General features: G+C 29.0%; 2 protein-coding genes across 2 annotated transcripts; both read right to left on the bottom strand.

Annotated features, from left to right (window-relative positions):
* Nucleotides 1-5141: 5141 nt before the first annotated feature.
* On the bottom strand, nt 5142-8381 carry LOC106776693 (squamosa promoter-binding-like protein 3). Its single transcript, XM_014664172.1, has 3 exons — nt 8107-8381; nt 7361-7467; nt 5142-5317 (listed from the first exon to the last, which is right to left on the bottom strand). Exons 1-3 carry the CDS (start codon nt 8379-8381, stop codon nt 5142-5144), a joined length of 558 nt encoding a protein of 185 aa, XP_014519658.1.
* A 4793-nt stretch (nt 8382-13174) lies between these two features.
* On the bottom strand, nt 13175-19899 carry LOC106776692 (probable acyl-activating enzyme 1, peroxisomal). Its single transcript, XM_014664171.2, has 2 exons — nt 19690-19899; nt 13175-14723 (listed from the first exon to the last, which is right to left on the bottom strand). Exons 1-2 carry the CDS (start codon nt 19897-19899, stop codon nt 13287-13289), a joined length of 1647 nt encoding a protein of 548 aa, XP_014519657.1. The 3' UTR covers nt 13175-13286.
* Between the last annotated feature and the right edge of the window lie 5435 nt (nt 19900-25334).

Below are 25334 nucleotides of genomic sequence, written 5' to 3'. Positions count from 1 at the left end.
TTTGGTCCACAAAATATTGCATAAGAAGAGTTTGCAATTTAGTTTAGAAAAATTGAACGAGTCAAACCACGTTAAATTTCATGTGTGTTTTAATTTATATTTTCTGTTCTTATTTGTGGGCTTGCCTTGAAAAGATTATTTTCTTAATGTCTGTTTTCCTCTGATAAGATTATCCTGACTCATTTCTAACTCACATAAATAAAGATATTTAGATGTACGAGTCAAAAGAGATTCTTATAAATTGGTGCTTCGATATGAAGTAAGATCAAATTATGCATAAAGAATTTATTCTGTCACACTTGAAGAAGACATTAGTCTTAGTTTATTCTCTATGAGAGCAACTTTTTTGGAAGCGTAAGATGATATGACAAGACAAGTACAAAATCTGAGACTAGTCAATAGATGAGACTAGTTAATAGATGTATCTTCTAGATCTAGAGCCAAATTTCTGAGTCTTATGAATAATGAGAGCTATGATTATTGTATATTTTTTAATATACTAGATGGAAGAATTGATGAGAATTGTTTTTAATATAATATGATAGACTATAAGAGATGTTATAGTTGTGTTATCTTATACTTTTTTTGGTTTAGTTGTGGTCTTGTCCATCTTGATGATATGTTATATATATATATATATATATATATATATATATATATATATATATATATGAACAAATCATGATGTAAGTGTAAATAATAGTCTATGTTAATTGATTTTTTTAGAATTTTAATTTCACTTTTTTATATAGTTGTATTTTGACATAATTCAAGAAGTAAACAAACTTTTATTTTGAATAATAATTTGTTTTATATTTTAAAAAACGATTAGAAATTGTAAATACAATGCATTTATTTAAGTCAATGTTTATGCTTACTATCATAACAGTTAATATTCTAATTAGTATTGTAATTATACTAATAAGGTGTTACATTATACCACAAAAGAAAAATAGTTAGCATAATTAGATTTTAAGTGTTTAATAAATTTATGTATTTATAAATATTTTTATTAAATATGAAATATTTTTATATTTTTCTATTCCGTATATTTATTGTTTAATTTTATTATTAAATGAAGTGACGTATCACTTTGATTTTGCACTATCACTTAAACTAGTTATCCAAATCACAAGACAAAATTATTTGAAAAAATATTAATATTTCATTTTTCTTAGGGTTAAATATGTTTTTAGTTCATATACTTTGGAGCGATTTTGGTTTTAGTCCATCTTTTAAACTAAGGTACAATTTAGTCCTTCAACTTTAAAAACTCTGGTTTTAGTCTTTTTTACCAATTTTTTTTAAAATTTATTTGCTGTTTGAAGCACGTTTCATTATAGTATTTGGATTGTTTACACTGTTTGACACATTTTTGGTTCAATGTTAACTGAGAAACGCGTTTAAAACAGCAAATAAAGTTAAAAAAAATGATAAAAAAGACTAAAACCGGAGTTTTCTAAAGTTGAAGGACTAAATTATACCTTAGTTTGAAAGAGGGACTAAAACCAAAATCGTTCCAAAGTATAGGGACTAAAAACATATTTATCCCTTTTTCTTATAATGAGAAGTTAAATTATGTCTATCACTGTGAAAGGAGACTTTCTTTTCCTTTGATAGTGACGCTGTAAATTGTGAGCAGCACCTCAATCTGTCGTAAAAGTTTTACTTCGTTATAACTAACATTTTCAATAAAATTAAACATGCTTTAAGTATTTTTTTTAATTTTTAATTTTGATGTAAAATTAAAATTAGTTTATATTCATAATTTTGATATATTTTAATTTTTAAATTTTAAAACTGAATGAATATAATTTTTTTAATGCAATTATATTAATTTATTTTGATGTATAAAACATATTTGTAGTAGTTAAACATTTGAGAGAGAAACTGAAATTTTTATTATTATTGTTCACTTAACTTTAATACACATACTATCCTAAGGAATAATAGATCAACATAAAAAGGAAAAATAAAAGGCTCTTAAAAAACCCATTCTAAAAAGCCCACTAAAAAATACATCACATTTCAACATTCTTTTTCAAGTTGGAGCATATAAATTATATATTAAATTTTAGGACTCCTTAGAAATTTGGTCAGAATGTCTCTGAGTTGTTCATTAGAGTTGACAAACTCAGTAACAAGTTCCTTAGACAACAACTTCTCTCTAATAAAATGACAATCAATTTCTATGTATTTTGTTCTCTCATGAAACATTGGATTTGAGGCAATATGAAGGGCTGCTTGGTTGTCACAGTACAGTTTCAACGACTCATTTTCACAAAATTTCAATTCTTGAAGAAGTTGTCTGATCCACACAAGTTCGCATGTAGTTAAAGCCATATATTGGTATTCAACTTCAGCACTAGATCAAGCAACAACACTTTGTTTCTTACTTTTCCAAGATACAAGGTTCCCCTCCAAGTAAAACACAACATCTTGTAGTAGATCTTCGATCAATTGGACAGCCAGTCCAATCTGCATCACAATATCCTTCGATCCGAGTGCTTCCCTTGTTCTCATACAACAATCCATGTCTTGGGTTTCCTTTTACGTATATGAGAATGCGAATCATTGCATTCCAATGGTCAACATGTGGATTTTGCATAAATTAACTCAAAAGTCCCACTGGATAAGAAAGACCATGTCTTGTTATTGTAAGATAGACGAGTTTTCCAATCAACCTTCTATATCTCTTTGGGTCTGAGAAATGTTCACTTTGATCTCTCATTAACTTTTGATTTGAGTCCATAGGACTATTAATGGGCTTGCAATTTGTCAGGCATGTTTCCTCTAAAACACCAAGAGCATATTTCCTTTGTGAAATGATGACACCCTCTTTTGACTGTGCCACTTCAATACCAAGAAAATATATTAGACAACCCAAATCTTTAGTCTGAAAGTGGTTGAACAAATGATTCTTTAATTGAGTAATTCTAGTGACGTCATTCCCTATAATAACAATATCATCAACATACACCATAAGATAAACATTATTTTAAGGATAAGAATAACCGTGAAACACTAAATGATTCACCTCACATCGTTTCAATCCAAAATTTTGCACAACCCGACTAAATTTACTAAACCAAGCTCAAGGTGATTGCTTCAAGCCATAGAGGGAACGACGCAATTTACAAATTAACATGGACTTCCTTGAGCAACAAACTTAGGAGGTTGCTCAATGTATATCTCCTCCTTTAGATCACTATGAAGAAAGACATTTTTAATGTCCAACTGGTAAAGTGTCCACTGACAAATGGCAGTCATAGCAAGCAAAATACGAACCGTACTGGTTTTAGCCGCAGGAGAAAAAGTATCACAATAGTCAAGGCCATAAACTTGAGTATATTCCTTAGCTACTATACAAGCTTTGAGATTATCAATTTCACTAGTAGGACCAACTTTAATAGCATAAACTCATCTACAACCAAAAGGCTTCTTTCTAGGAGGAAGAGGGACAAGGTCCCATAGTCAAGTGCTTGTATTTCATCAACCATGACTTGTCGCCATCCGAGATGATCAAGTGCCTCATGAATATTATTAGGAATCTTAAGGGAGGATAAAGACGAAACAAAAGAGAAATAGGGAGGAGACAAACAATGATAACTCAAAAAATTATAAACAGGATATGGATTACGAGTAGAGCAAAAACCTTTCTGAAGGGCAATGGGTAAATTATAATGAGTCAAGGAGGATGAAGGGTCCATGGTCTGGGGATCTGATGGAGGAGGATATAAGTCTCGAGGATCTCCACTGTTCTGAGTTTGAGATTGTCTTCGGCGCTTATATGTGAGAAGAGGTTGAGGAATAATGTCACTCATATTTTGAGTTTGTGGTATAAAAGCAGGAATACCCAAGGGATCACATGATGATAGAGGAAACATTTGTTGAACAGATGAACGATCCTCCATGGAGGATAAGAAAAAAGGTGTATCCTCAAAGAATGTGACATCAACAGACATATAATAGCTCTTGGTGAAGGGAGAATAACATTTATACCCTTTTTGAAGATGAGAGTATTCCCAGAAAACATATAGCTTTTGCGAAGACCTTATCAAGACCTGGAGAAACATTATGGACAAAACACATACACCTAAATACACGTGGGGAGACATGGAATAAAGTGTCGTTTGGAAAAATGATAAATTGAGGAATATTATTCTCAAAAGAGGAAGAAGACATTCCATTAATTAGAAAACAGACAGTGAGGACTGCATCGCCCCAATGATGCACAAGAATATTAGTATTCAAAATCAGGGAGCGTGAAGTTTCAATGAGATATCTATTCTTTCTCTCTGCAAATCGTTTTGTTGTGGAGTGTGAGGGCATGTTGACTGATGTAAAATTCCTTGGGAAGATAAGAATGAAGAAAACGTTGTAGAAAAATATTCTTTAGCATTATCACTACAGAGGATTTTAATTGTCTTCCCAAATTGGTTCTTAATTTCATTAAAAAATATATAAATATGGACAAAAGTTTAGATCTCTCTTTCATTAAATAAACCCAAGTACATCGAGAGAATTCATCAATGAATGTTACAAAATAATTAAAACCAAACGAAATAACATAACTTGGTCCCCAAATATCAGAGTGAATAGTTGAGAAAGGAAAATTAAATCGCGTTTCAGACCTTTAAGGTTAAGAAGATCTAACATATTTTCCTAACTGACAAGACTCATAATCTAAGACTTGAATGTTCTTGAGACTCAGAACCATCATCTTCAACTTGGAAAAACTTGGATGGTCCAAACGATCATGCAAAAGTTTTGGGGACGAAGTTGTAAACAAGAAACTGAAGAACTATGTTTTAAGAAATGAATTCCTCGAGACTCATGTCCTTCTCCAATCAGACGACCCGTACAAGTTCCTATATAACAAAGGAACTAGCTGTAAAGGTGACAAAAAAATTTAAGGAACGAGTCAATTGACTCAAGGAGATTAAATTGTAAGGACAATGAGGAATATGCAAAACAAAATTTAAATTTAGTGAAGGAGATAAGGAAACTCTCCCAATTCCCTGAGATGCCACTTTGGATCCATTGGCAAATGTAATGAAATGAGGGATTTTCGTAGAAGGTATGGAAGAAAATGAAGAAATGTTAGTAGAGATATGGTCTGAGACACATGAGTCAAGGATCTATGGACTGTGACCTTCCACAGATTGAGATATGCAGGCAGTTGACACATTGGACATGGAGGAGAATTGGCCAGGATTAGAAGATTTTCCAGACTTGTACCTCAAAAATTCTTGGTACTCTTCATTTGAAATTTTGGATTCTAGATCATCAGATTTAGAAACATGAGCAGCTTTGTCTGGATGTCCATGTAAGGCATAACATTTTTCTCGAGTATAGCCTATTTTCTTACAATATGTGCATTGAGGACGACCACGACCACCACGTCCTCCTTGGTTGCCTCTGCCTCCTCCTCTTCCTTATGGTGCTACCATAGCTGATGTTTCAATACCATCAATTGAATTTTCATCTTTAACTAATGAAGGTACTCAAAGAGGTCGAGTAACTAGGCTGTCCATTGATGGGACTTGATCACTAACTAACATTTATCACAAACATGATCAAAATCTGAGTATAGACTTCTTAGAATTAAGACCATGTAAAATTTATCAAGCTTCTTGTTTATGCCTTTTAAAGAATCACCCACAAAGAAATTCTTCAATTCCTCTATGACAACACATGCCTTTCCTATGTGAATGATCACCATATCATGATTGGCTTGTTTGAGGGAAGTCACTCTTTGAGTTGCATCGTAGAGACGTTGCACATCATTAACAAAGATATATTGTGCTCTTTTCCAAAAGGAAGAACACGTTTTGTAGGGTCTCAAAATTTCTAAGACCTTTTGTTTGATAGATTGCCATAAGACAATGCATAATTGAAAATCAAGCTTTTGCCATTGAGATTTCTCTTCATTGAGTACAATGGAAATATCTTGTTCAAGATGATCATGGTATCCTTGACCAAGAAACTATAACTCCACTGAAGAAGACCAAGATAGATAGTTTTTTCAACTGAGTTTTACAGAAGTAATCGTAGGGGTAGCAGATAGAGAAGATGTTCCAAAACCATAAGCCATTCTAATGCCAAATAGAAGAAGGAAGAACTGATTTGAGGGTAGAAACCCTACATCAGAGCTATTGTCAACACACTCAGGAGACTGAGGCAAAACAACCGACAATGGCGCGGTGGTGTTCCTGCACGGGTGAGCAGTGCGTGAAGCCCACGCACCCGAGGCTGGCCGAAAAGAAGCTGCGCGTGATGACACATCAGGAGGAGAATGAAGCGGTGACCACCAGGGACAGGTCGCGCTCGTCAAGGCGCACCTAACCCTTGACTTCGACGGAGAAAAAGTGGGAGCGACAGACAACGCGGGTGACAACGACAAACAGTGACAATAGATAACGATAGTGGACAACGAACAATGGCAACTGACAATAGAACCTAACTGGCTTTGGATACCAACTTAAAGAGTTGAGAGAGAAACTGAAACTTTTACTATGAGTGTCCACTTAACCTTAATACATATACTACATTATTTAAAGGATACTAGATCAACGTAAAAAGAAAAAACATAAGACTCCTAAAAAACACACTCTAAAAACCCCACTAAAAAATAGATTACATTTCAATATTAGTATTTGAATTATTTATACCATTCAATATATGTTCATTTTAATGTTGTTGAAAAACATATTTAACACATCAACAAATTTTAATACAATTAAATTAACAAAACTATATATTATATTTTTAAAAATTTAAGATCAAAATACATCAATTTGAAATAATAACTAAATACATATTTATTTTTTTCAAAATAATTAAAAACATATTAGCATCACACTATATTGTAATTCTATTCAAATAAATTTCTTAATAAACACATTTATAAACAAAAAAAATGATTTTCTTACAAGTTAAAATGAGTTTATGGAAAAGTTAAAATCATTTTAATATAAGTGAAATAGTTTTTTAAATGAAATTACATATAAAATTAATTTTAACTGATTCTTAATTACCTTTTTTATTCCTTCTTCTAATAAATTCATAAAAACAGTGTCATCATCTTTCCCTTCACACAATTTGTAACATAACCTAATAATAAACTTGAAGTTTGCATATTTATATTCAACCACCAAAACTCAGTCACAGGACATAGTTAATTATAGAGAGATATAGTGACAAATTCCAATCATTTCCCATTTTTTCAAAACCAGTTTGCATCATTCAAACTAAACAATGTTCTATGTAATCCAAAGTTAAGGTACAAGAACTACTCTAGAAAATTTTAAGTTTGAAATTGGTCACTTGAGATGAACATGTGTACGATGTTATTCACCTCCTAAGGACATGTCTGTGCGACTTTTTCTTCTTCGTTCATTATGCTCAGCCAATGTTTTCCTGCAACTTCTTTTCGTATCATCAAATTCTGCAAGTTCATGGAACCTGTGTGCCATTCAATATTCCAAAACAATAACATATTATCAAAGGGAGGAGATCTCATTTTACTTAAATAAAAAACTAATTATAGTATACAACATAAAGAAATCTTCACTTCAAATGTTTAAACTCATTTTCTAATATAATACTAAACGAAAAATTCTCTTTAACAACTCTTTTTTGACAACGCATACGTGGCAGTTTGTGATTCGTCCGTTTCAAATATTTTTTTGGAATAAATTCAAACAGACCAATAAAATTGTAACACGTATCCTGTTGTCAAAAAGTTGTTAAAAAAGAGTTGTTAAAATATGATTATCCAATACTAAAATCTATTCCATACTAATCTTTCCAGAATAAACTGGTGTACACCAAAGATAAATCGATGCACACCAGAAATAAACCGAATTTACAAGAATGAATTAGGATTATCTGGTAATTAATTCATCCCTCCTTAACCTAATGTCTCCAAAACCCTCCCCTAATCTCACATTATACCCTTAAGGACACATAATATTCAAAGCATACATTAACATGGAAAAAAGGTAAAATTTGTGATAAAGACATAATGAAAATGTTGGTATTACCAGCAGAAGTGGAAGAAAGAGTAGACATTGTTGATGTTATATATGAGATGATACATACTTGCTACATTGTTGGCAGAACCTTTGACGAATGCCAGAAAGTAAAACAACAGGAGCCTTAGAATGTCTGTCACAAACCTTGTGACGGCGGTTGTAACTCTTGGCCATGTTCAAGTTCACACCACATTCATCTGCCTGACAAAAACTAGAAGAAGATGATGATGACCCTCTTCTTGAACCCTTCCCATTACCACACACTAACGTTATTGTTATCTTCTTCACCATTTCACCCTCTTTAACTGTTTCCCTTTCATCCTTCTCATTTCCATTATCCATGCTTTTCTCTCTTCTGATCTTCTTTTCTCCCACTGCACTGCACTTTTCAGTTTTATCTTGTGTAAAAAAAAAAATAACAGTTTTATATTGTAATGAGATCTTAAAACATTATAACAACTTTCTTGCCTTTTTAATTTTCATCTTCGTAATTATACCAATCACTACTTTTTATAATTGTGACCATACATCATCATTAAATCCTTACTACTATATATTTATCTTTCAAATTTTTCCACTCATTATAAAAAAGATAATAATATTTTAAAAACCTTTTTTAATCATTTTTTTCACAATAAATTTCATTAGTTGGTATATTTAAAACAAACCAATTACATGATGTTACATAAATAATTATAAAAAAATTATTAAAAATATATTTTTTTTTATAAAAAATAGGTTTAAACTTTTTTTTGTCCTAAGTTATGAATGGATGTTCAGTTTAGTCTCCGCTTTTAAAAATATAAACCTTTGATTTCTAAGTTATAAAACATGTATCAAATGAGTTCTTTTTTTATGTTTATGGTCAAAGTACAAAGAGCAATATAAAGTTGTGTTATTATTAAGAAACAAATCAGAGCAATGTAAAGATGTAGCAGTTGTTAAGAAACAACCAAAAACAATATTTCAAGTCAAAAAAGGACTCATTTCATATATTTTTTATAACTTAGGAATTAAAGATTTATATTTTTAAAAACAGACACTAAATTGAATATCCGTTTATAACTTAAGGGTAAAAAAATATTTAAACCTAAAAAATATAACAAAAATTTGTTATTTTTCTTTTTAACATATTTCCTGACACACCATATACATGTGATGAATGGTTAAAATACATACAAATTAAAAAAATATTATGATAAATTTATGAAAAAATTGAATAATAAAGTTATTACATAATTTGTAATTGCATAGTAAAACACACGTTAAATATATTATATAATCTGTTTAATCTATATTATAATTATAAAACATGTACAACAAGATTACTTGTATGAATACTCATAACCGAGTTACTCTTAATGATATAGGGATTGTACTTCTGTTAATCATAGTTAAAATGTGGTAGATGTTATAAAGATATTAAAATCTGAAAAATGCAATGCATCACAATCAATAAAACAAATAAATATAACCATGATACTTTATATATATATATATATATATATTAAGAATAAGCAGAAATTTTTACTTTCTCTTGTATTATATGTTAATTCACTTTTCCTTTTTTTCTAAGGTTTTATGACATAATTTATTATATATATTTATTCTTTTATGTTTTGTGGTTCTCTGTTCTGTACATTGAAAAAGTAGGCTGATGATGAAAATTTTGGATGTGAAATATGAAATAGGTGAGGAGAATAGGATTGTTATTTTTTTAGAAAAATATGTTTTTATACCAATGTTTATTAAAATCATTTCCTTTACATTTATTTTTCAATAAAGTATTATATTACAATAAAATAATAATGTATATCAAGAGGATCTAGAAGGGTCTACGCAATCAAAGACAGGAACAGAAAAGTAGTACTTGCACGGATCATAATTGGGGGGCACATGAAATGAAATGTTGGGTGTCGTACCGTCTATTTCCCTATTGAATCTCCACCCTTCATTCTTCTATGCGGTGTATCATTTCTCACCCTTGATCTCCACTGCTCCCCAATGTACTCGCAGTCGCTGCTATTCAATCAGAGTTTACGTAGTGAAGATGTGAAAAATTCATACCAAACACCCACCGTCGGATACGGTTTGCTGTCTGCTACTGAAATGTGATCTACCGTTGGATCTAGTCTTCTGGGCAAAGAATAGTCATCAATCGGTAACCCCGTCCTTGCCAACATCTGCATTCCGTGCATGTTATTGCAAGTAATAAATTTCACGGGTGTAGACAAAAATACTCTCTTCTCATTTATTAAAAGAAAATACTTTTTTTTTCTTAATTATAAAAATAACTTTGTCTTATTTACTTTTTTTATGATGTTTTCTTAACTAATTTTACACAATGTCTGATCTAATTTTATAAGTATTTTTGTTTTAATATGTAAATCATAGACTCGTTTTTCTTTTAAATGATGCTTACATTTAAAGCTTTTCTTACATGATTCAGAATCCGTATAACATTGACAAATGACAAGTTGATTTTTAAAGTTGATATATTCTTTTTAAAAATAATATTTTGACAAATTTATTTTTACAATATTTTAATATCATTTACATATTATTTTGTGATTGATCTAAAATTACTTTACAATTAATAATAATCATAAAAAATCTTCATAGACAAAATGATATTAAAATGCTGTGAAAAAAATATTATTAAATTATTATTATCCATTTTTTTTGTGTTCATAAATCTATTTTTTGAAAGTAAGATTAACCGGTGTTTAGATTTAACATAAAACTTATATTAAATTACATCACATTTAAGGGGTGAGAGATTCAGCTTAAACATTGGTCTTAAATTTGAAGCTTAATTATGTAATAAACAAATACTTAAATAAAGTAAAGTTTCCGTAAAAAAGGAAAAACTCAAGTAAAGATATTTTAAATGTAATACACTTGTAAAAAATATATCATGTGAATTACCGTTCTATGTATATGTTTTGCTTTCGTTACAGATGCTAATGCACCAAATAAATAAATAAATAAAAGAATTAAAAATGTAAAGCTTTGTACGTTTATTTGATGATAAATAATTAAGGTATACTTATACTATATTATAGTTAAAATGAATAGATATAAAATTATGAATTTAATATTAATAGCACATTAATTATTTATAGAAAAATATTAAATATTTTAGTGTTGGTGATTGGACTTGACGGTCCATTAACATTGAGCAATGAGTGGATTCAGACTTGGTTTACGTCTTTTTTTAAGCAGCAATCATAGTGTCACTTTCCAATTTTTTTTATGCATTCTTTTGTTTCAAAATTTTCTAAACAAGTAATTAACTGAATAACTTGTTGCATAACATACTCTAAATTGGTTTTGCTATAATAGAAAATTGCTTCTGTGTAGGATATTCATTGACAAGTTTGATATAATTATTGTTCAAAAGAGAAAGAATGAAAGTGAAGAAATGACAAACAATTATTCTTCAATCCTATAAATAGACAAAAAAAAACGATGAGACAGTAACCAAGGACGAAGATAGAAAATAATTTTGAATGCATCGTCACACAAGTTCAAATGCTTCTTTTTTGTTCATTTATTGAAAGTTTGAAATTGATGAATTTTGTTAGGAATAATCAATGAAGAGATATAATATATTACTATGAGTAACTTTTTATTTATTTAATAGAGACTTATACTTATATTTAAATTTTAAACAATTTTTCTTTTGAGTATAAAACTTTTTATATAAACATTTTTTTATCGAGTTAATAACGAGTATTTACTTCAATATTGATGTTCATATCAATAAGACATGTTTGTCTAACTTCTTGTCAAGAGAACTTTTAATATAAAGACTCGTTTGAATCAGTCACCAAAACTAATCATCGATTCTGATACCATTGGTGAATCTTTCAAGAAAGGATCACTAGAGAGATACAATGCAAATAAGACATGAATCTAACTCATATCAGAGATCGGCACACTATTTCCAATCCAATATGGGTCATCATCTCCCTCTAAGTATGAGCCTCTTTTCATTGTCATTTTCTCTCGAAGTAATCACGAGTCGACCACTAAAACTAACTATAAGTTCTGATACCACTAATAGGTGGGAGGATCATTGGAGGTATATGACACAACTGAGACATGAGCCTAACCCACACATAAGGGATAGAGAGCTAAGCCTAATGTTGAGATTAGATGTAATAAATTGAATCTTATGTATTTTGTGGTATTAATACATATATTTTTTCATTTCTATGATAGTATTTGATTTTTATGTTTAATACTTGTTGTGTTTGGTCACCCTTCTTATTCTTGAGGTGTTGTAATATGACTTTTGAACCTATAATTGAAGTTGACCTAATAGAACTTGTATCTAGAGTTGTAACATAGTTTATTAGTAATTAAGATAGTTGAACTTAATGCATAATTATTTGTTGATGATCTAAGGAATTGGATTTTGACGGGTTATCATAGACTAAAAATCACTAAGAATAGGATTTAAGTAAATTTGTAAGTTGATTTTTACCTGAATATGAAATTGAGATGTTTTTTAATACATGAGAATCAAATGAATGAGATCTACTCTATTTTAATTTCCTATTGCACACCAACTATTTGATACAAATATAAAAAAAAGAAAATTGTATTCTGTGAGCTTTGTTGTATAATTAGTTGTGAATTGTGAAAATTGTGTTGCACAAGTCATATCGGATAGAACAATATTTGTTATTTGTTACATGCAATTTATGCACTTGTTATTTTTCACGAACAAAATTTGTTGTTTGTGAAACTTATTGTGTCATTCACTATTGGGATATTTATTATTTGTTTGGTTTGTATCATCTTTTATCGAACTATTATCCATCATTTATTAATATTTAGTTCACAATCTTGATAAAAAAAAAAAAATATGTGTAAAGATTTTTCACATCAATTAAAATTAAAATTAAGACGAGTTTACATCTGGACATAAAGGAGGTTGAAAATTATTCATGAGAGAATTTAAAATATATAAATAACTAAAGACGTTGTATATTTAAGTTAAACTTAAATTCCATATGTTCAGATAAAGAAAAATAAATAAAACCTTCATAACATGTGTCTCTTTTTATTCTGTGCAAGAATTGAACATAAAACTTACAACAATTCACAGGCTACACAAGCTTCTTATGAATAATGTACCTGGAATAAAGCAACAAATGTGATCAAATTAATAGATTTATAACGTTTGTCAATTTTCACCCAACTTTTTATTTATAATCATACAAAGCGCATCCTCTTTCATTGAGTAACACCACTCTCGGTTTTGATCTTCTCCCTGATGCGAAATTTCTGAACCTTCCCAGTTGAATTAACAGGTAAATCTCCAAATAGCACACACCTAGGGACCATATGACTAGCCAAATTATCTTCACAGAACTTGATGATTTCTTCAACAGTGGCACTGCATCCCTCTCTCAATTCAACAATTGCAAATGGTGTTTCCACCAAATATTCATCACATCTCCCCACAACAGCAGCTTTCAAAACCTTTGGATGATTCAACAGCACTGCTTCCACCTCTAGTGAGCTCACAGCTTCTCCCTCACAATACATCATATCCTTTGCTCTATCCTTCATTGTTATAGAACCATTTGGTTGTCTAACACCAAGGTCCCCAGTCATATACCATCCACCCCTAATAGCCTCTTCAGTTGCTTGTGGATTTTTAAGGTACCCCATCATCAAAGCTTCCCCTTTGAACACAATTTCACCTATGGTTTTACCATCAGGAGGAGTACTTTCATTAGTCTTTGGATCCTTCACATCAACATTCTGCATAACCTCTGACATACCATAATTCAGCTTTGTATGTTCATCATCTGAAGTGGGGTTCCACGGTCTTATAATGAAAGGACCATAAGTTTCTGTCATACCATATCCTATGTTCACATCAAATCCAAGCTCTGATACCTTGTTAAGAACATGGGTAGGTGGCAGCACACCAGCAACTGTGACATTCACCCTATGAGGCAGAGGCCTGTGGTCAGTTGGTGATGCATTTGCAATCATGTCCAAAAGGGTAGGTGCACCACAAAAATGAGTTACCTTGTAACGGTGAATTGCATCAAATATACCTTTTGCTGAGACATTCCTTAGGCAAATATTGGTGCCACCAATAAGAGGCATGACCCATGGAAAGCACCATCCATTGCAACGAAACATGTCAACTGTCCATAGAAACACTGCCATTTGTTTCATCTCAAAACGAGCAATTGCTGCAAGTGAATTAAGACAAGTACCTTTATGGCTATAAACAACCCCTTTTGGAAGAATCCCTGTGGTGCCTGAGGTGTAGTTCACTGATATGGGATTGCATTCATTGCTTGGTTTTAAAGGCTCAAAATCATTTTGTCCAGTTGCAAGAAGCTCATTGTAGTTCAAGGTACATGGGGGGATATCCTTAACTGAGAAAGATGGTTCTTGGTCATAACATGGCATTAGAACAATATGGGGTGGCTTGCATTTTCTCTGGGAGAGAATTTCAAACGCCTTGAGGGCAGAATCAATTAACTGGTAGTCCACAAACATGATTTTGCATGGCTCTAATTGTTCCAATATCAGAGCCAACACTGCCACATCCAATTGAGTATTCAGTGCAGAAAGAACACCCCCTGCCATGGGAACACCAAAATGAAGCTCGTACAGTGCTGGAATATTTGGTGCCAAAGCTGCAACCTGCTTATATTTATGGAAGAAAATCAAGGTCTAAAAAGCATAACATCTTTTGCTATAAAATATAAGAGAAATTATTTATATGAAAAATAATATTTTAACACCAATTTTTTGACATCATTTTGACACTGTACACGTGTCAAAATGTGGTTGGACGATTTTAAATTAAAAAAAAACTTTGGTTTTTTTCTTTTAAATACATCTTTGTCTCAGTTTTTTTTAATTTGAAATCCTCCAACTACATTTTCACACGTATGCAGTGTCAAAATAGTGTTAAAATATTATTTTCCTATTTATATATAAAGAAATGTTGATCTATGTAAAATATGAATTTTGCAAAGAATAAAAAAGATTAGTTTCATGAACAGTGTGAAAATATTAAACTAACACAACTGCAAGTTGAAATAGAAAATGAAACAATAATCATATGCCTTTAATTAGATCACTGAGTCAGAAAAAAAGTGATTAATTTAAGATAAAAAATGATCATTATCAATTGAAATATAACTAGATTACTGTTAATTAAATCTATTTCAAATTTTTTAAACAAAAGTTTGAGTTAAAAAGAAAGTAAATAATAACATTTAATATACATTAATTAGTTAAGCGGTCAAATGTGTATATATTGACTATTCGAATCACAAATATTTTACTAATAAATCTCATAATATTTTTCACTTCAAACATAATTTTCTTAATACTAACAACCAATTAAAAACATCTCAAATACAAGCTTCAGAACAAATATTTTTAACTATATAATAATTTGTTAATGAATGAAAGTGTGTTTATTTTAATAATATTTTAGTATATTTCAATTAAACGGCAACTATAATTAACAATAATTTTTCATTTATATGATTGTGTGCACTACTGCAAAAACGCTGTTTAACGTCACCCATTAGACGTCGGTTTCGTGAAAAACCGACGTCTATTACTGCACGGTGGCATTATCGTAAATATATTAGTAACCTAGACGTCAGTTTCGATGTTAGGCGACGTCTGTGACATCATGGACGTCGCACTTGCCGCAAACTAACGTCCAAGACCCTGAGGTATGTGATAAGACAGTCAATTCGACGTCGGCTAGAAAAGGGCACCGACGTTCAAGTCACTGACAGGAAATCAAACGTCAACCGGTTCAGCTTTAGACGTCAGATCCCCTGAAAACTCGACGTCGACTGGGCTACAATTAATGTTGTTCACCTAATTCCCAGGCGCTTAGACATCACATAGTCAAACGGCGACGTCTAAGGCTTGTCTGGATGGCGGGAAGACAAAAATTCTTCAATTTAGACGTCGGTTCTGAACGTAAGCGACGTCTAAGTTCCTGTAATTGATTATTTTCACCAAATTCGAGGGTTTTAGACGTCGGCTAGGAGGGGCACCGACGTGAACTACCCCTGACAGGAATAGACGTCGGATCACCTGAAACACCGACGTCTGTAAACATCGGATCCCCTAAAACACCGACGTCTATAGACGTCGGTTTCTGGAGCAACCGACGCCCTATTTCATTTTAAATAGACCGCGGACTCTTCTCGCCATTCAGTTTCTAATCGCGTCTTCGTCTCTTCTCCTTTTTCTCTGCTTCTCCTCTTCTTTTACTTGCTTGCGCACCTCTACTTTTTATCTCTTGCGGCATTGCATTTTCGTTTCTCATAACGTCATTGTCTTTGTCCTCCCTTTTCTCTCTTGCATCCCAGGTGCGTGGTTTTTTTTTATGCTTACCGTTTAAACTTTCTTTAGTTTTTTATCGATATCTTATCGTTCAACTGATTAAAATTTGCTTTCTTTGTGTTGTATTTTAGTGCAGTTTTGATCCTTTCTTTGGGTAACATAGTGTAACATTTTCCCTTTTCTTGCTTCCTCACAAGAAGAGTGGTGATCTTTTGAGTTTTCTAAGGCTTCCGACCCAAAATGGAACTTGGGTCCTTGTCTAGTTCTCGTATCACCGTATTTTTTTTCCTTTGCGGTTGAATAATGGGAAGTAGTCATGGACCCAGGTTCATTTTTGGGTTGAATGTCATAGAAGATTCAAAAGACGCAAGCTTTTTTTGTGGGGAAACTAGCGAGAGGAGGGTGTTACACAATGTTACTGAAAGTCTGGATCAAAACTGCACTAAAACACAACGCCGTTGTTAGACGTCGGTTAGTGCCTGGTCCGACGTCTATAAGGACATAAACGTCGGTTAGTGTCATTTTCAACCTCAATATATATTCATGTTGACGTCGGTTTAAGCAAAGGTGGACGTCTATATAGAGTAATTAGACGTCGGTGTGAGTATAAGCAGACGTCTATATAGACGTCGGTGGATATTGTTAACCGACGTTTATATGGACGTCGGTTCTGAGGAATTGCGACGTCCCATAGACGTCACCCGTATAGACGTCGGATGTGAAAGTGACGTTAAAAGGCCAAATTAACCGACATTAGATAGCGTTTCTGCACTAGTGGTGGAAACATAATTTTATTCAAAATATAATTTTAAACCTATATAAGAACGTGATTAAATTAAAATGTTTGAGTGGGAGATTGTATAATTTTTAAAAGAATAAAATTATGGGAAAGTAAACTATAAATAAAAATAAAGTGAAAACAACAATTATAATGTCAAGATATAAGAATTATATATTGTTGTTACAACCTGAAATACTAACACAAATTTGAGCGAACAAAATATAAGTTATCTGCTAGATGTGTATAATTCCAAACACATAACTATATCAATAGTAGTTTTTTTTATCATTTGTAAAAATGTTAAATAAGAATTATATAAATTAACTAATTTGATAAAATATGAAGAAAGGCAGAATAATTTCTAATTTAAAGTTGGAATAGTATGAAAATGATATTAATGATTAATTTAACAGAAGAATGTCTGAAATGTGGAAGTTGATTTAGTGAATTAAAAGAAAAAATGATTGTGACTTTTTCTCAAGAAAAAAAGGTATACCTGATAGAGGAGACTTTATATGGACAGAATTTTCATGCAATCTTTTTTTGTCGTATTTACTCTAACAACCATCGAATGTAATAAACGTGATCAAGTCAACATACTAACTAAGGTCACTCTTTCATATTATATTAAAAAAAATTATATTTTAACTTATACAAATTTTCTCTATTCATTTCTTTTTTTTTTATAAAAATACAAATATTTAATTTTATAATGTATATAAAGTAAATGTGGATATATATCATTTTATGTTGAAAATCTCACATCGATTAAAGATAAGATCAAATTATAATATATAAGTGAGGAGAAAACCTCATCTCACAAATTAATTTTGTGGAAATTAAATTAAACTTAAAAATTTACTTTTTAATATCTTACCAAAGGTTATTAAAGTGTAACAGGATTGTCAGCATTATTAAACTTTATGGTGTAACAACTAGCTTATTTTTTGTTTGTTGGATTAATTAATTGGAAATATTTCATTTTTTTTTCTAACTAGAAACACTTAAAAAATGGGTACAAAAATAGAATATTTCAAGCAGTATATAAGACTAGACCATTGACTGTCGACATTGATGATGATTGGCGTAATATTTGGGGTATGGAAAAATAATGTCAATGGAAATGTGAAGACATGAATAGCATATATAGCGTGTTTATATGCTCAATTTTTCCATCAACACGCGTTTAATAAATTAAGTGAGATCAAAATTATATAACAATGAATCCTTCTTCAAAATCTTTTCCTTTTTTGAGATCAAAATCCTTTCTTAAAAATACACTGCTAATGTTTCATTCAAAAAATATTTTAATAAATATATTAGAATTCTAAGTTTAATTTATAATTTTTTTAAAAAAAAGTAAGTTTCATGATCTTATTATTCTAAATGATGAGCATTTTCACGAAATCCTTTTTCCAAAAGATTTATTAAAAAATAATATAAGTTTAACCTAATCTTTCAAAACTCTATTTAAAAAAATAGGTTTACTTCCACATATAATAAACTAATTTTATCTTTAACAGAGTGAGATTTGTAATACACTTCATTCATATCAAAACTTATACATCTTAAAGAAACTAGACATTATTAGATGGTGTCTGGTATAATAGAGAAATAATAAACTTAATAAACAACAAGTGTTATTAAGATAGACTTTACATCATGTTAAGAATTAAATTTTAAATCTAACTAAATTTTTCAAAATCAATTTGTAAAATAAGATTTCTATCTATATAAATTATAAATTAACCTTATTTTCCAACACGAATTTCAATACCTTACATCTAAATTCATTACCCAATTTATACTTATATATATATATATATGAACAATAAACCAAACCGATAGCATTCATGGATTTTTTTCCTATGTTATTAAATATTTTCATTTTACACACTTACACTTGAATTTCCAATATCTTAATAAAGATAAATACGAAAACTCTAACAACTTATTAAAATATTTTTAAATTATATAAACAAAATAAAATTACTCAAGACATGCATCATGTATATTTTGACTTCTGTTCGATCTGGAGATACATGCCTCTAAAGATACATTACTGCAAGAGGCTATTCTAGAAAACTAAGAAAACAGATATAATTATAAAGATGATATCATTGTTTTAATACATACATACATAAATACATACATACATATATATATATATATATATATATATATATATATATATATATAAAAAAGATATATGTGGTAAAAACATGAAGTTTTATCCTGGTTCCTGAATTAAAAATTGCAGAAAACATTTCGTCGAGATGGAGCTTGATTCTATATATGTGACCACTTTGTGTATTTCAAAAACCCTACTACTGTGTGTATATATATATATATATATATATATATATATATATATATATATATAATTTGTTATGTATATATGTGATGTAGAGATATAAGAAATATTGATTAAAGCATGAGGGAGAATATTAATTAAGTTTTATTCTGAATGTAAAGAAATGGTGAGAAAAAAGAAGCAAAGAAACTTACATTATCGTTGTGAGAAAGTCCTAGGTTAACCAAAGCAGAAGCAAGTTTGAGGCATCTGTGATAGGTTTGTCTCCAAGAAAAGCTGACAGTATGATCGAAGATGATGGAGAGGTTGTCTCCATAGACAGTGGAAGCTTGTTCCAAGAAAGTGATAGGTGACAATGGCATCGTGTTTCTCAAAGAGCACTCAACCAAGTCTTCTTCACTCATCGTGAAAAATGGATCGAAAACTATTTTTATTTCTTAGTGCATCTTGTTTTTATACTATCTATCACTCTATATATACATATGAATTCAGTTCTTGGCTTCCTAGTCAGACTCATCATCTTTGTAAATTTTATTTATTCATATTTGGAGGTTTGTTTCAATTGGGTCCTCCAATTTTTAAAGTGATCAATTAGGTCCCTAATTTTGTCAATTTGAATCAATAAAAGTTTTTCTGTTAAATGCAGTTAACGCCGTGAAGTTTTTGAACATGTGGCACGCTGACGCTTCCAGGTGGCATCATTTCAAGTGCATAGGTAGATTATAAAAGAATGAAATCCTAAATTAAAAGGGTGTATTTGAAGGTGAAATCCCTAAATTAAAAGGGATTTCACCCTTTTATAATCCACCTATGCACTTGAAATGGTGCCACCTAGGCACATGTTCAAAAATTTCATGGCGTTAACTGCATTTAACGGAAAGACTTTTATTGATTCAAATTGACAAAATTAAGGACCTAATTGATCACTTTCAAAATTGGAGGACCCAATTGAAACAAACCCTCAAATATAGGGACCTCCGAATCTATTAAACCTTATTATTACTTTAAATGGTTGTTAAAAAAATAATTTTTTTTTAAAATGAAATTAATTGGATGAGCTCCAGATAGAGACGGATGTTTGATAATGGAGATTCATGCATCAGCAGTGATGATCACACTAATATTCTTCCTTCTCTGCAAATTCATCTGCACCAGTATGTAACTTGAATTTCTATCGTCTTCTTAATTTTAATTTTTACCTAATTGCTATCTGACGTATCAGGACGTATATATTTATATATAAGAGGAATAATCACAGTTCAGCAAAAAAGTTGTTTGAATTGAATATATATACACCAAATATCTGACAGGGTTTCTTTAGTTTTAAATGTCGTATTAAATTCAAAGTCAACAGAATTTGATCTAGAATTGTTATTTGGTTTACTTCATTAGATTCTTGAATTTCTTCAATATCTCTACATTGGACACTTAAACTGTTTTTAAGATTTAGATTAATTATTTAGATTCATGAATTACTTAAAGATTTCTTAAATATCTTGCATTTGACTTTTAAAATGATTTTTAACTTTTTGATTAATAAATTAAACCTTACATTTAAATTCTAATATAGAATTATGTTTACTTCGAGTTACTATTGTAGTTTTACATTTTTAAATTACTGAGATATGTTTGATTTTAAAAGAAATAAAACAATGCGGTGATCATTTATGTTGTGATTCATAATCAAAGCTAAAATCTTATTATCTTTTATTTTAGGGAGATAAATTAAAACTCAATATCCAAAATAAATATCCAAAATAATAAGTGTTATTGTTCTTTGCTGCACTATTCAGTGTATCTATACCTGAATATTTATTTTTCGTATACAATTTTTATTCTCATTTTACCTTTTATAATATAATTATTAACTTTTTTAAAATATATATATATATATATATATATATATATATATATATAATTATAACATATTTTTAGAAGTAACAGTTATTTCAAATATTTTGTATAAATCTGTCACAAGTTTTTTTTTTATATTTTTATTATATTTGTAATTTATATTATTAATATGTACTTCTTTCTACTTTTATTATTTTCCACTAATATATTAACTTAATTAATTTATATATTATTAATTTATAATGTAATATAAATATTTAAAAAATATAGACAGATAGACACTGGTGCACATGTGTTTATGCTAATAGATATACAAAAATAATAACTTTTAGTAGATAAAAGAAAGTATGCTTTTTTTATATATAAATCAGGCAATAGCAAATTATAATTTATACAATTTTCTTTCTTTTGCATAAATTGGTGGGGAAAAAATCTTAAAATCCCTAATGAGAGAAAGAGACTTTTTGTTAATAAAATATGTGATTAACAATGCGATTCTTCTTGAATCTAACTTCATTCAGTATAGGATTTCGATTTATGCATATTAGAGACATGATTTTAATATAAATGATCAATAAAATCATTTTAAAAAAACATTATAAACAGATTAAAAATAATCTAATTTTTATTTGAAGTAATTTTTCTTAAATAGTTAAACATTTTCTATTATATTCTTGTGTGACTATCAAAACAAACAATTATAATAATCTTGATTAGGTAAGTTGTGGTCCCACTACAATTTATTTTATCCTTTTTCTTTGAGATTGAGAAATTGTGTTGTCTTAAGTAATTGAGAATTGAGAGTGTAATTAATACTAATATAAATTTTGGAAGTCTTAAAAGCTTATTTGTCAGGTTTTACTGTAAATGTTGTGGATTAAAGTTTAAATTATCTTTAGTTTGAATTGGATAGAGTTATAGTTTATTAGAATATATCTATGTTGAATTGGTTGGGAGTTTTGGAAGTCAAAGCCCTGGTCATGTTTGGATTTATGTTAATTGCATTTTGATGGTTTAACCATGTACTACAAAAAAGTTATTAAATAAAAAATAACTTTAAAGATAAAATTAATTATTTATTATAATAATTAATTTAAATACTAATTTATAAACTAAAAATTATTCTTATTTAAAATAGTCCCTATGAGTTTAAATTAAATTAAAGTCTACTTAATCTCTCTCATTAACACTAAAGGTTTTAGTCATTAAATAGTGTTTAAATTAATTTCTATAGTGATTAGTTATTTAAAATTAAAAACTAATTTAGACATGGATAAAATCTTTATAGCTAAAATATTAATAGCTAATGCTAGAAACTAATTTAAACTTTAACTCACAAATAAATTATAATTTTGTATGTATAATAAAAAATATTTTAGATACCCATCATTTTTTTTTTGTTTATAAATTGATATATAAATTAATCACTATAATAATTAATTATTTTTTGTCTCTAAAATTTTTTGCTATTTAATGATTTATTTGTAACCATGTTAGAACATTCATAATTGATGTTCATGATAATACTATCTTATGTATAAATTTATTTATGTTATTTTTTTCAATTTTTTCAGATATTGAGTTGTTCAAATGATGTTAAAATTGCTCAAATGTTATCATGATTGATAAAAAATAATACTCCTCACTTAAGCTACGACATGAAATGTTAACAATAATTTTCTTTTATAAATTTCATCATTCAAGTAACAAATGATTTGTTTAAGCGATAAGTAGAATAAGTTAAGATAATGTTTTGAAATTTGTTGATTTTTCTATAACTGTCACTCAACAAAAATGTAATATTTGAATGATTAATATATTTTTTTTTCATGTAATATATGAATGATTTTAACAATACTTTTCTATAACCAATTAATGTTAATTATATCTTTCTTTTTTCATGCTAGTTTATATAACTAAAGTAACTTTAAATTTTTAAGAAATATAATTGGTTACTGATTTCATAACTTAAACCATTAGTATTTTCTTCGAAGTCAAGTCGGTTAAGCGAAATTATCTTACCGAAATTCTTACTTATTAAAATACGCTGTATTTAAAATGATGATTTTTATATATGTAATTGGATAAATTTATGCATATACAAATGGAAAGACGGTATGTGTACTGTATGGATTGATTGGTCTTGTTCTTACGGTCAACCATGTAGGTAGACAACTCTTAGAAAAACTACAACCTAGTAAATCGAAGGTTGTTTATCATTTCAGTAACGGTTCAGTTCAAAGTATTTAATTTTTTATTAGTGAGATAAAAACTTATTTAGATGATATATTGGATTGTAATTGGATCAGTCTAATCAAAAACTCACTTTGAAACCTATAAATAAATACAAAAGTAGGATAAATAAGTAGGTGATTGTATTTATTGGACAATTAAAACTTAACTATGATAACAGATCTATAATATAAAACTATGATAACATCGGAACCTTTAACAAGTACACGTCGGCATGAACTGGAATCATTTTGGAAGGAGTTAAATACAATTAAAAAATGAGGAGATAAATTTTAGAGAGAAGAAAAATCAAATTATAAAAGTGTGGTTTTCGATCCTACATGCACACACACACACACATATATATATATATATATATATATATATATATATATATATATATATATATATATATATATATATATATAATTTATGTAAAATATGATGAAACAATTATATTTTTGTAGGTACTCGTATTGTAACGATACTAGATGTAGTACTAAGTAAAAAGAAGTTATTAAGAAAATAAGATATTTTAAAAGGACAAATCTAAATTATGAAGTTAAAATATTAAATGATAAAAAAAATTAAGAAGATTCTTACATTAATTTTTATAGAATAAATGCAATAATTTTACGAATTAGGAGTGAAACTGGATAATCAATATTATTTAGAGTGAAATATAATTCATATAAAAGAGATGTTGAGTGTTAGAAATATGGTTACTCTATTTTTTTTTCCTTCAATTAAGCATTTTTATTTCATTTTTATTGTATTTTTTTATCATACTTAATTGTTCATCTTATATTTTTTATCTTAAGTATTTTTAATTTTTCATATAATTTTTTTATTCATATTTATTGATTATTATAAGTTTTAGATAAGTTAAATGTTTTATATTAAATAAAATGAATAATACATAATTAAAAGTTTTGGTATAGAAAATTTTCCGTAATGATTTACTCAGTATTGTTCTTTTAAATTATTGATAATTACTCAATGTTAATTAAAGTGTGTCGGAATGGACCCAAACATAAGTGATGTATCTATACGTGTGTTTATGTACGTATGTATATATATTCGTGCGTCCGTGATAATTGAATTTATCTTTTCTAAACTGTATCAATTTGCTATTATTTAGATTAATTTTATTGAACTCAACTAAAAATTGAAAAAAAAAAATAGTATAGTTAATAAAAAATTCTCATCTTATAATTTCGATCTAAACCCACTGTTGCATTGAGACATTCCAAAACATTATATTTTGCTTAGAGCTGGATCACAATCTACAGTCAACTCGACTCATTACGGGTTTGAGTTGAGTAGGATTTGAAAAAATTATACTTTTTTTATGCGGGTCAAATTTCAACCCAGCTCATGCAGGTTGAACCCGTGATAGACCACGTTGGTCCACCAACCCATCTATCTAATTTTATTTTATCATAATTTAATTTTAATTTTATAAAAAAATATTTATTATTATTTTTTGTTTGAAAAAATTATTTAAGTTCCCTATTTTCAAAATTAATTAAACACTCATGTTTGAAGTGAAATTTGATAGTGAAATTTGTTTACATTTCATTATAGAAAGTTTGTAAATTTTTTTTATTTAAAAAAATTATAATTAAGTGAACAAGTAAGTCAATCCGTTTAGGTTTAAACCCCTTTTTGGTTCCTAAGTTATAAACTGGTGTTCAGTTTAGTCTCCGCTTTTAAAAATGTCAACCTTCGGTCTAAGCTATAAAAAATGTTT

Source organism: Vigna radiata, chromosome 11 (genome assembly GCF_000741045.1).
Source record: "Vigna radiata var. radiata cultivar VC1973A chromosome 11, Vradiata_ver6, whole genome shotgun sequence".
Classification (NCBI taxonomy): domain Eukaryota; kingdom Viridiplantae; phylum Streptophyta; class Magnoliopsida; order Fabales; family Fabaceae; genus Vigna; species Vigna radiata.
Note: the sequence above shows the minus strand (reverse complement) of the source record. Positions and strands in the feature narration are given on the sequence as shown.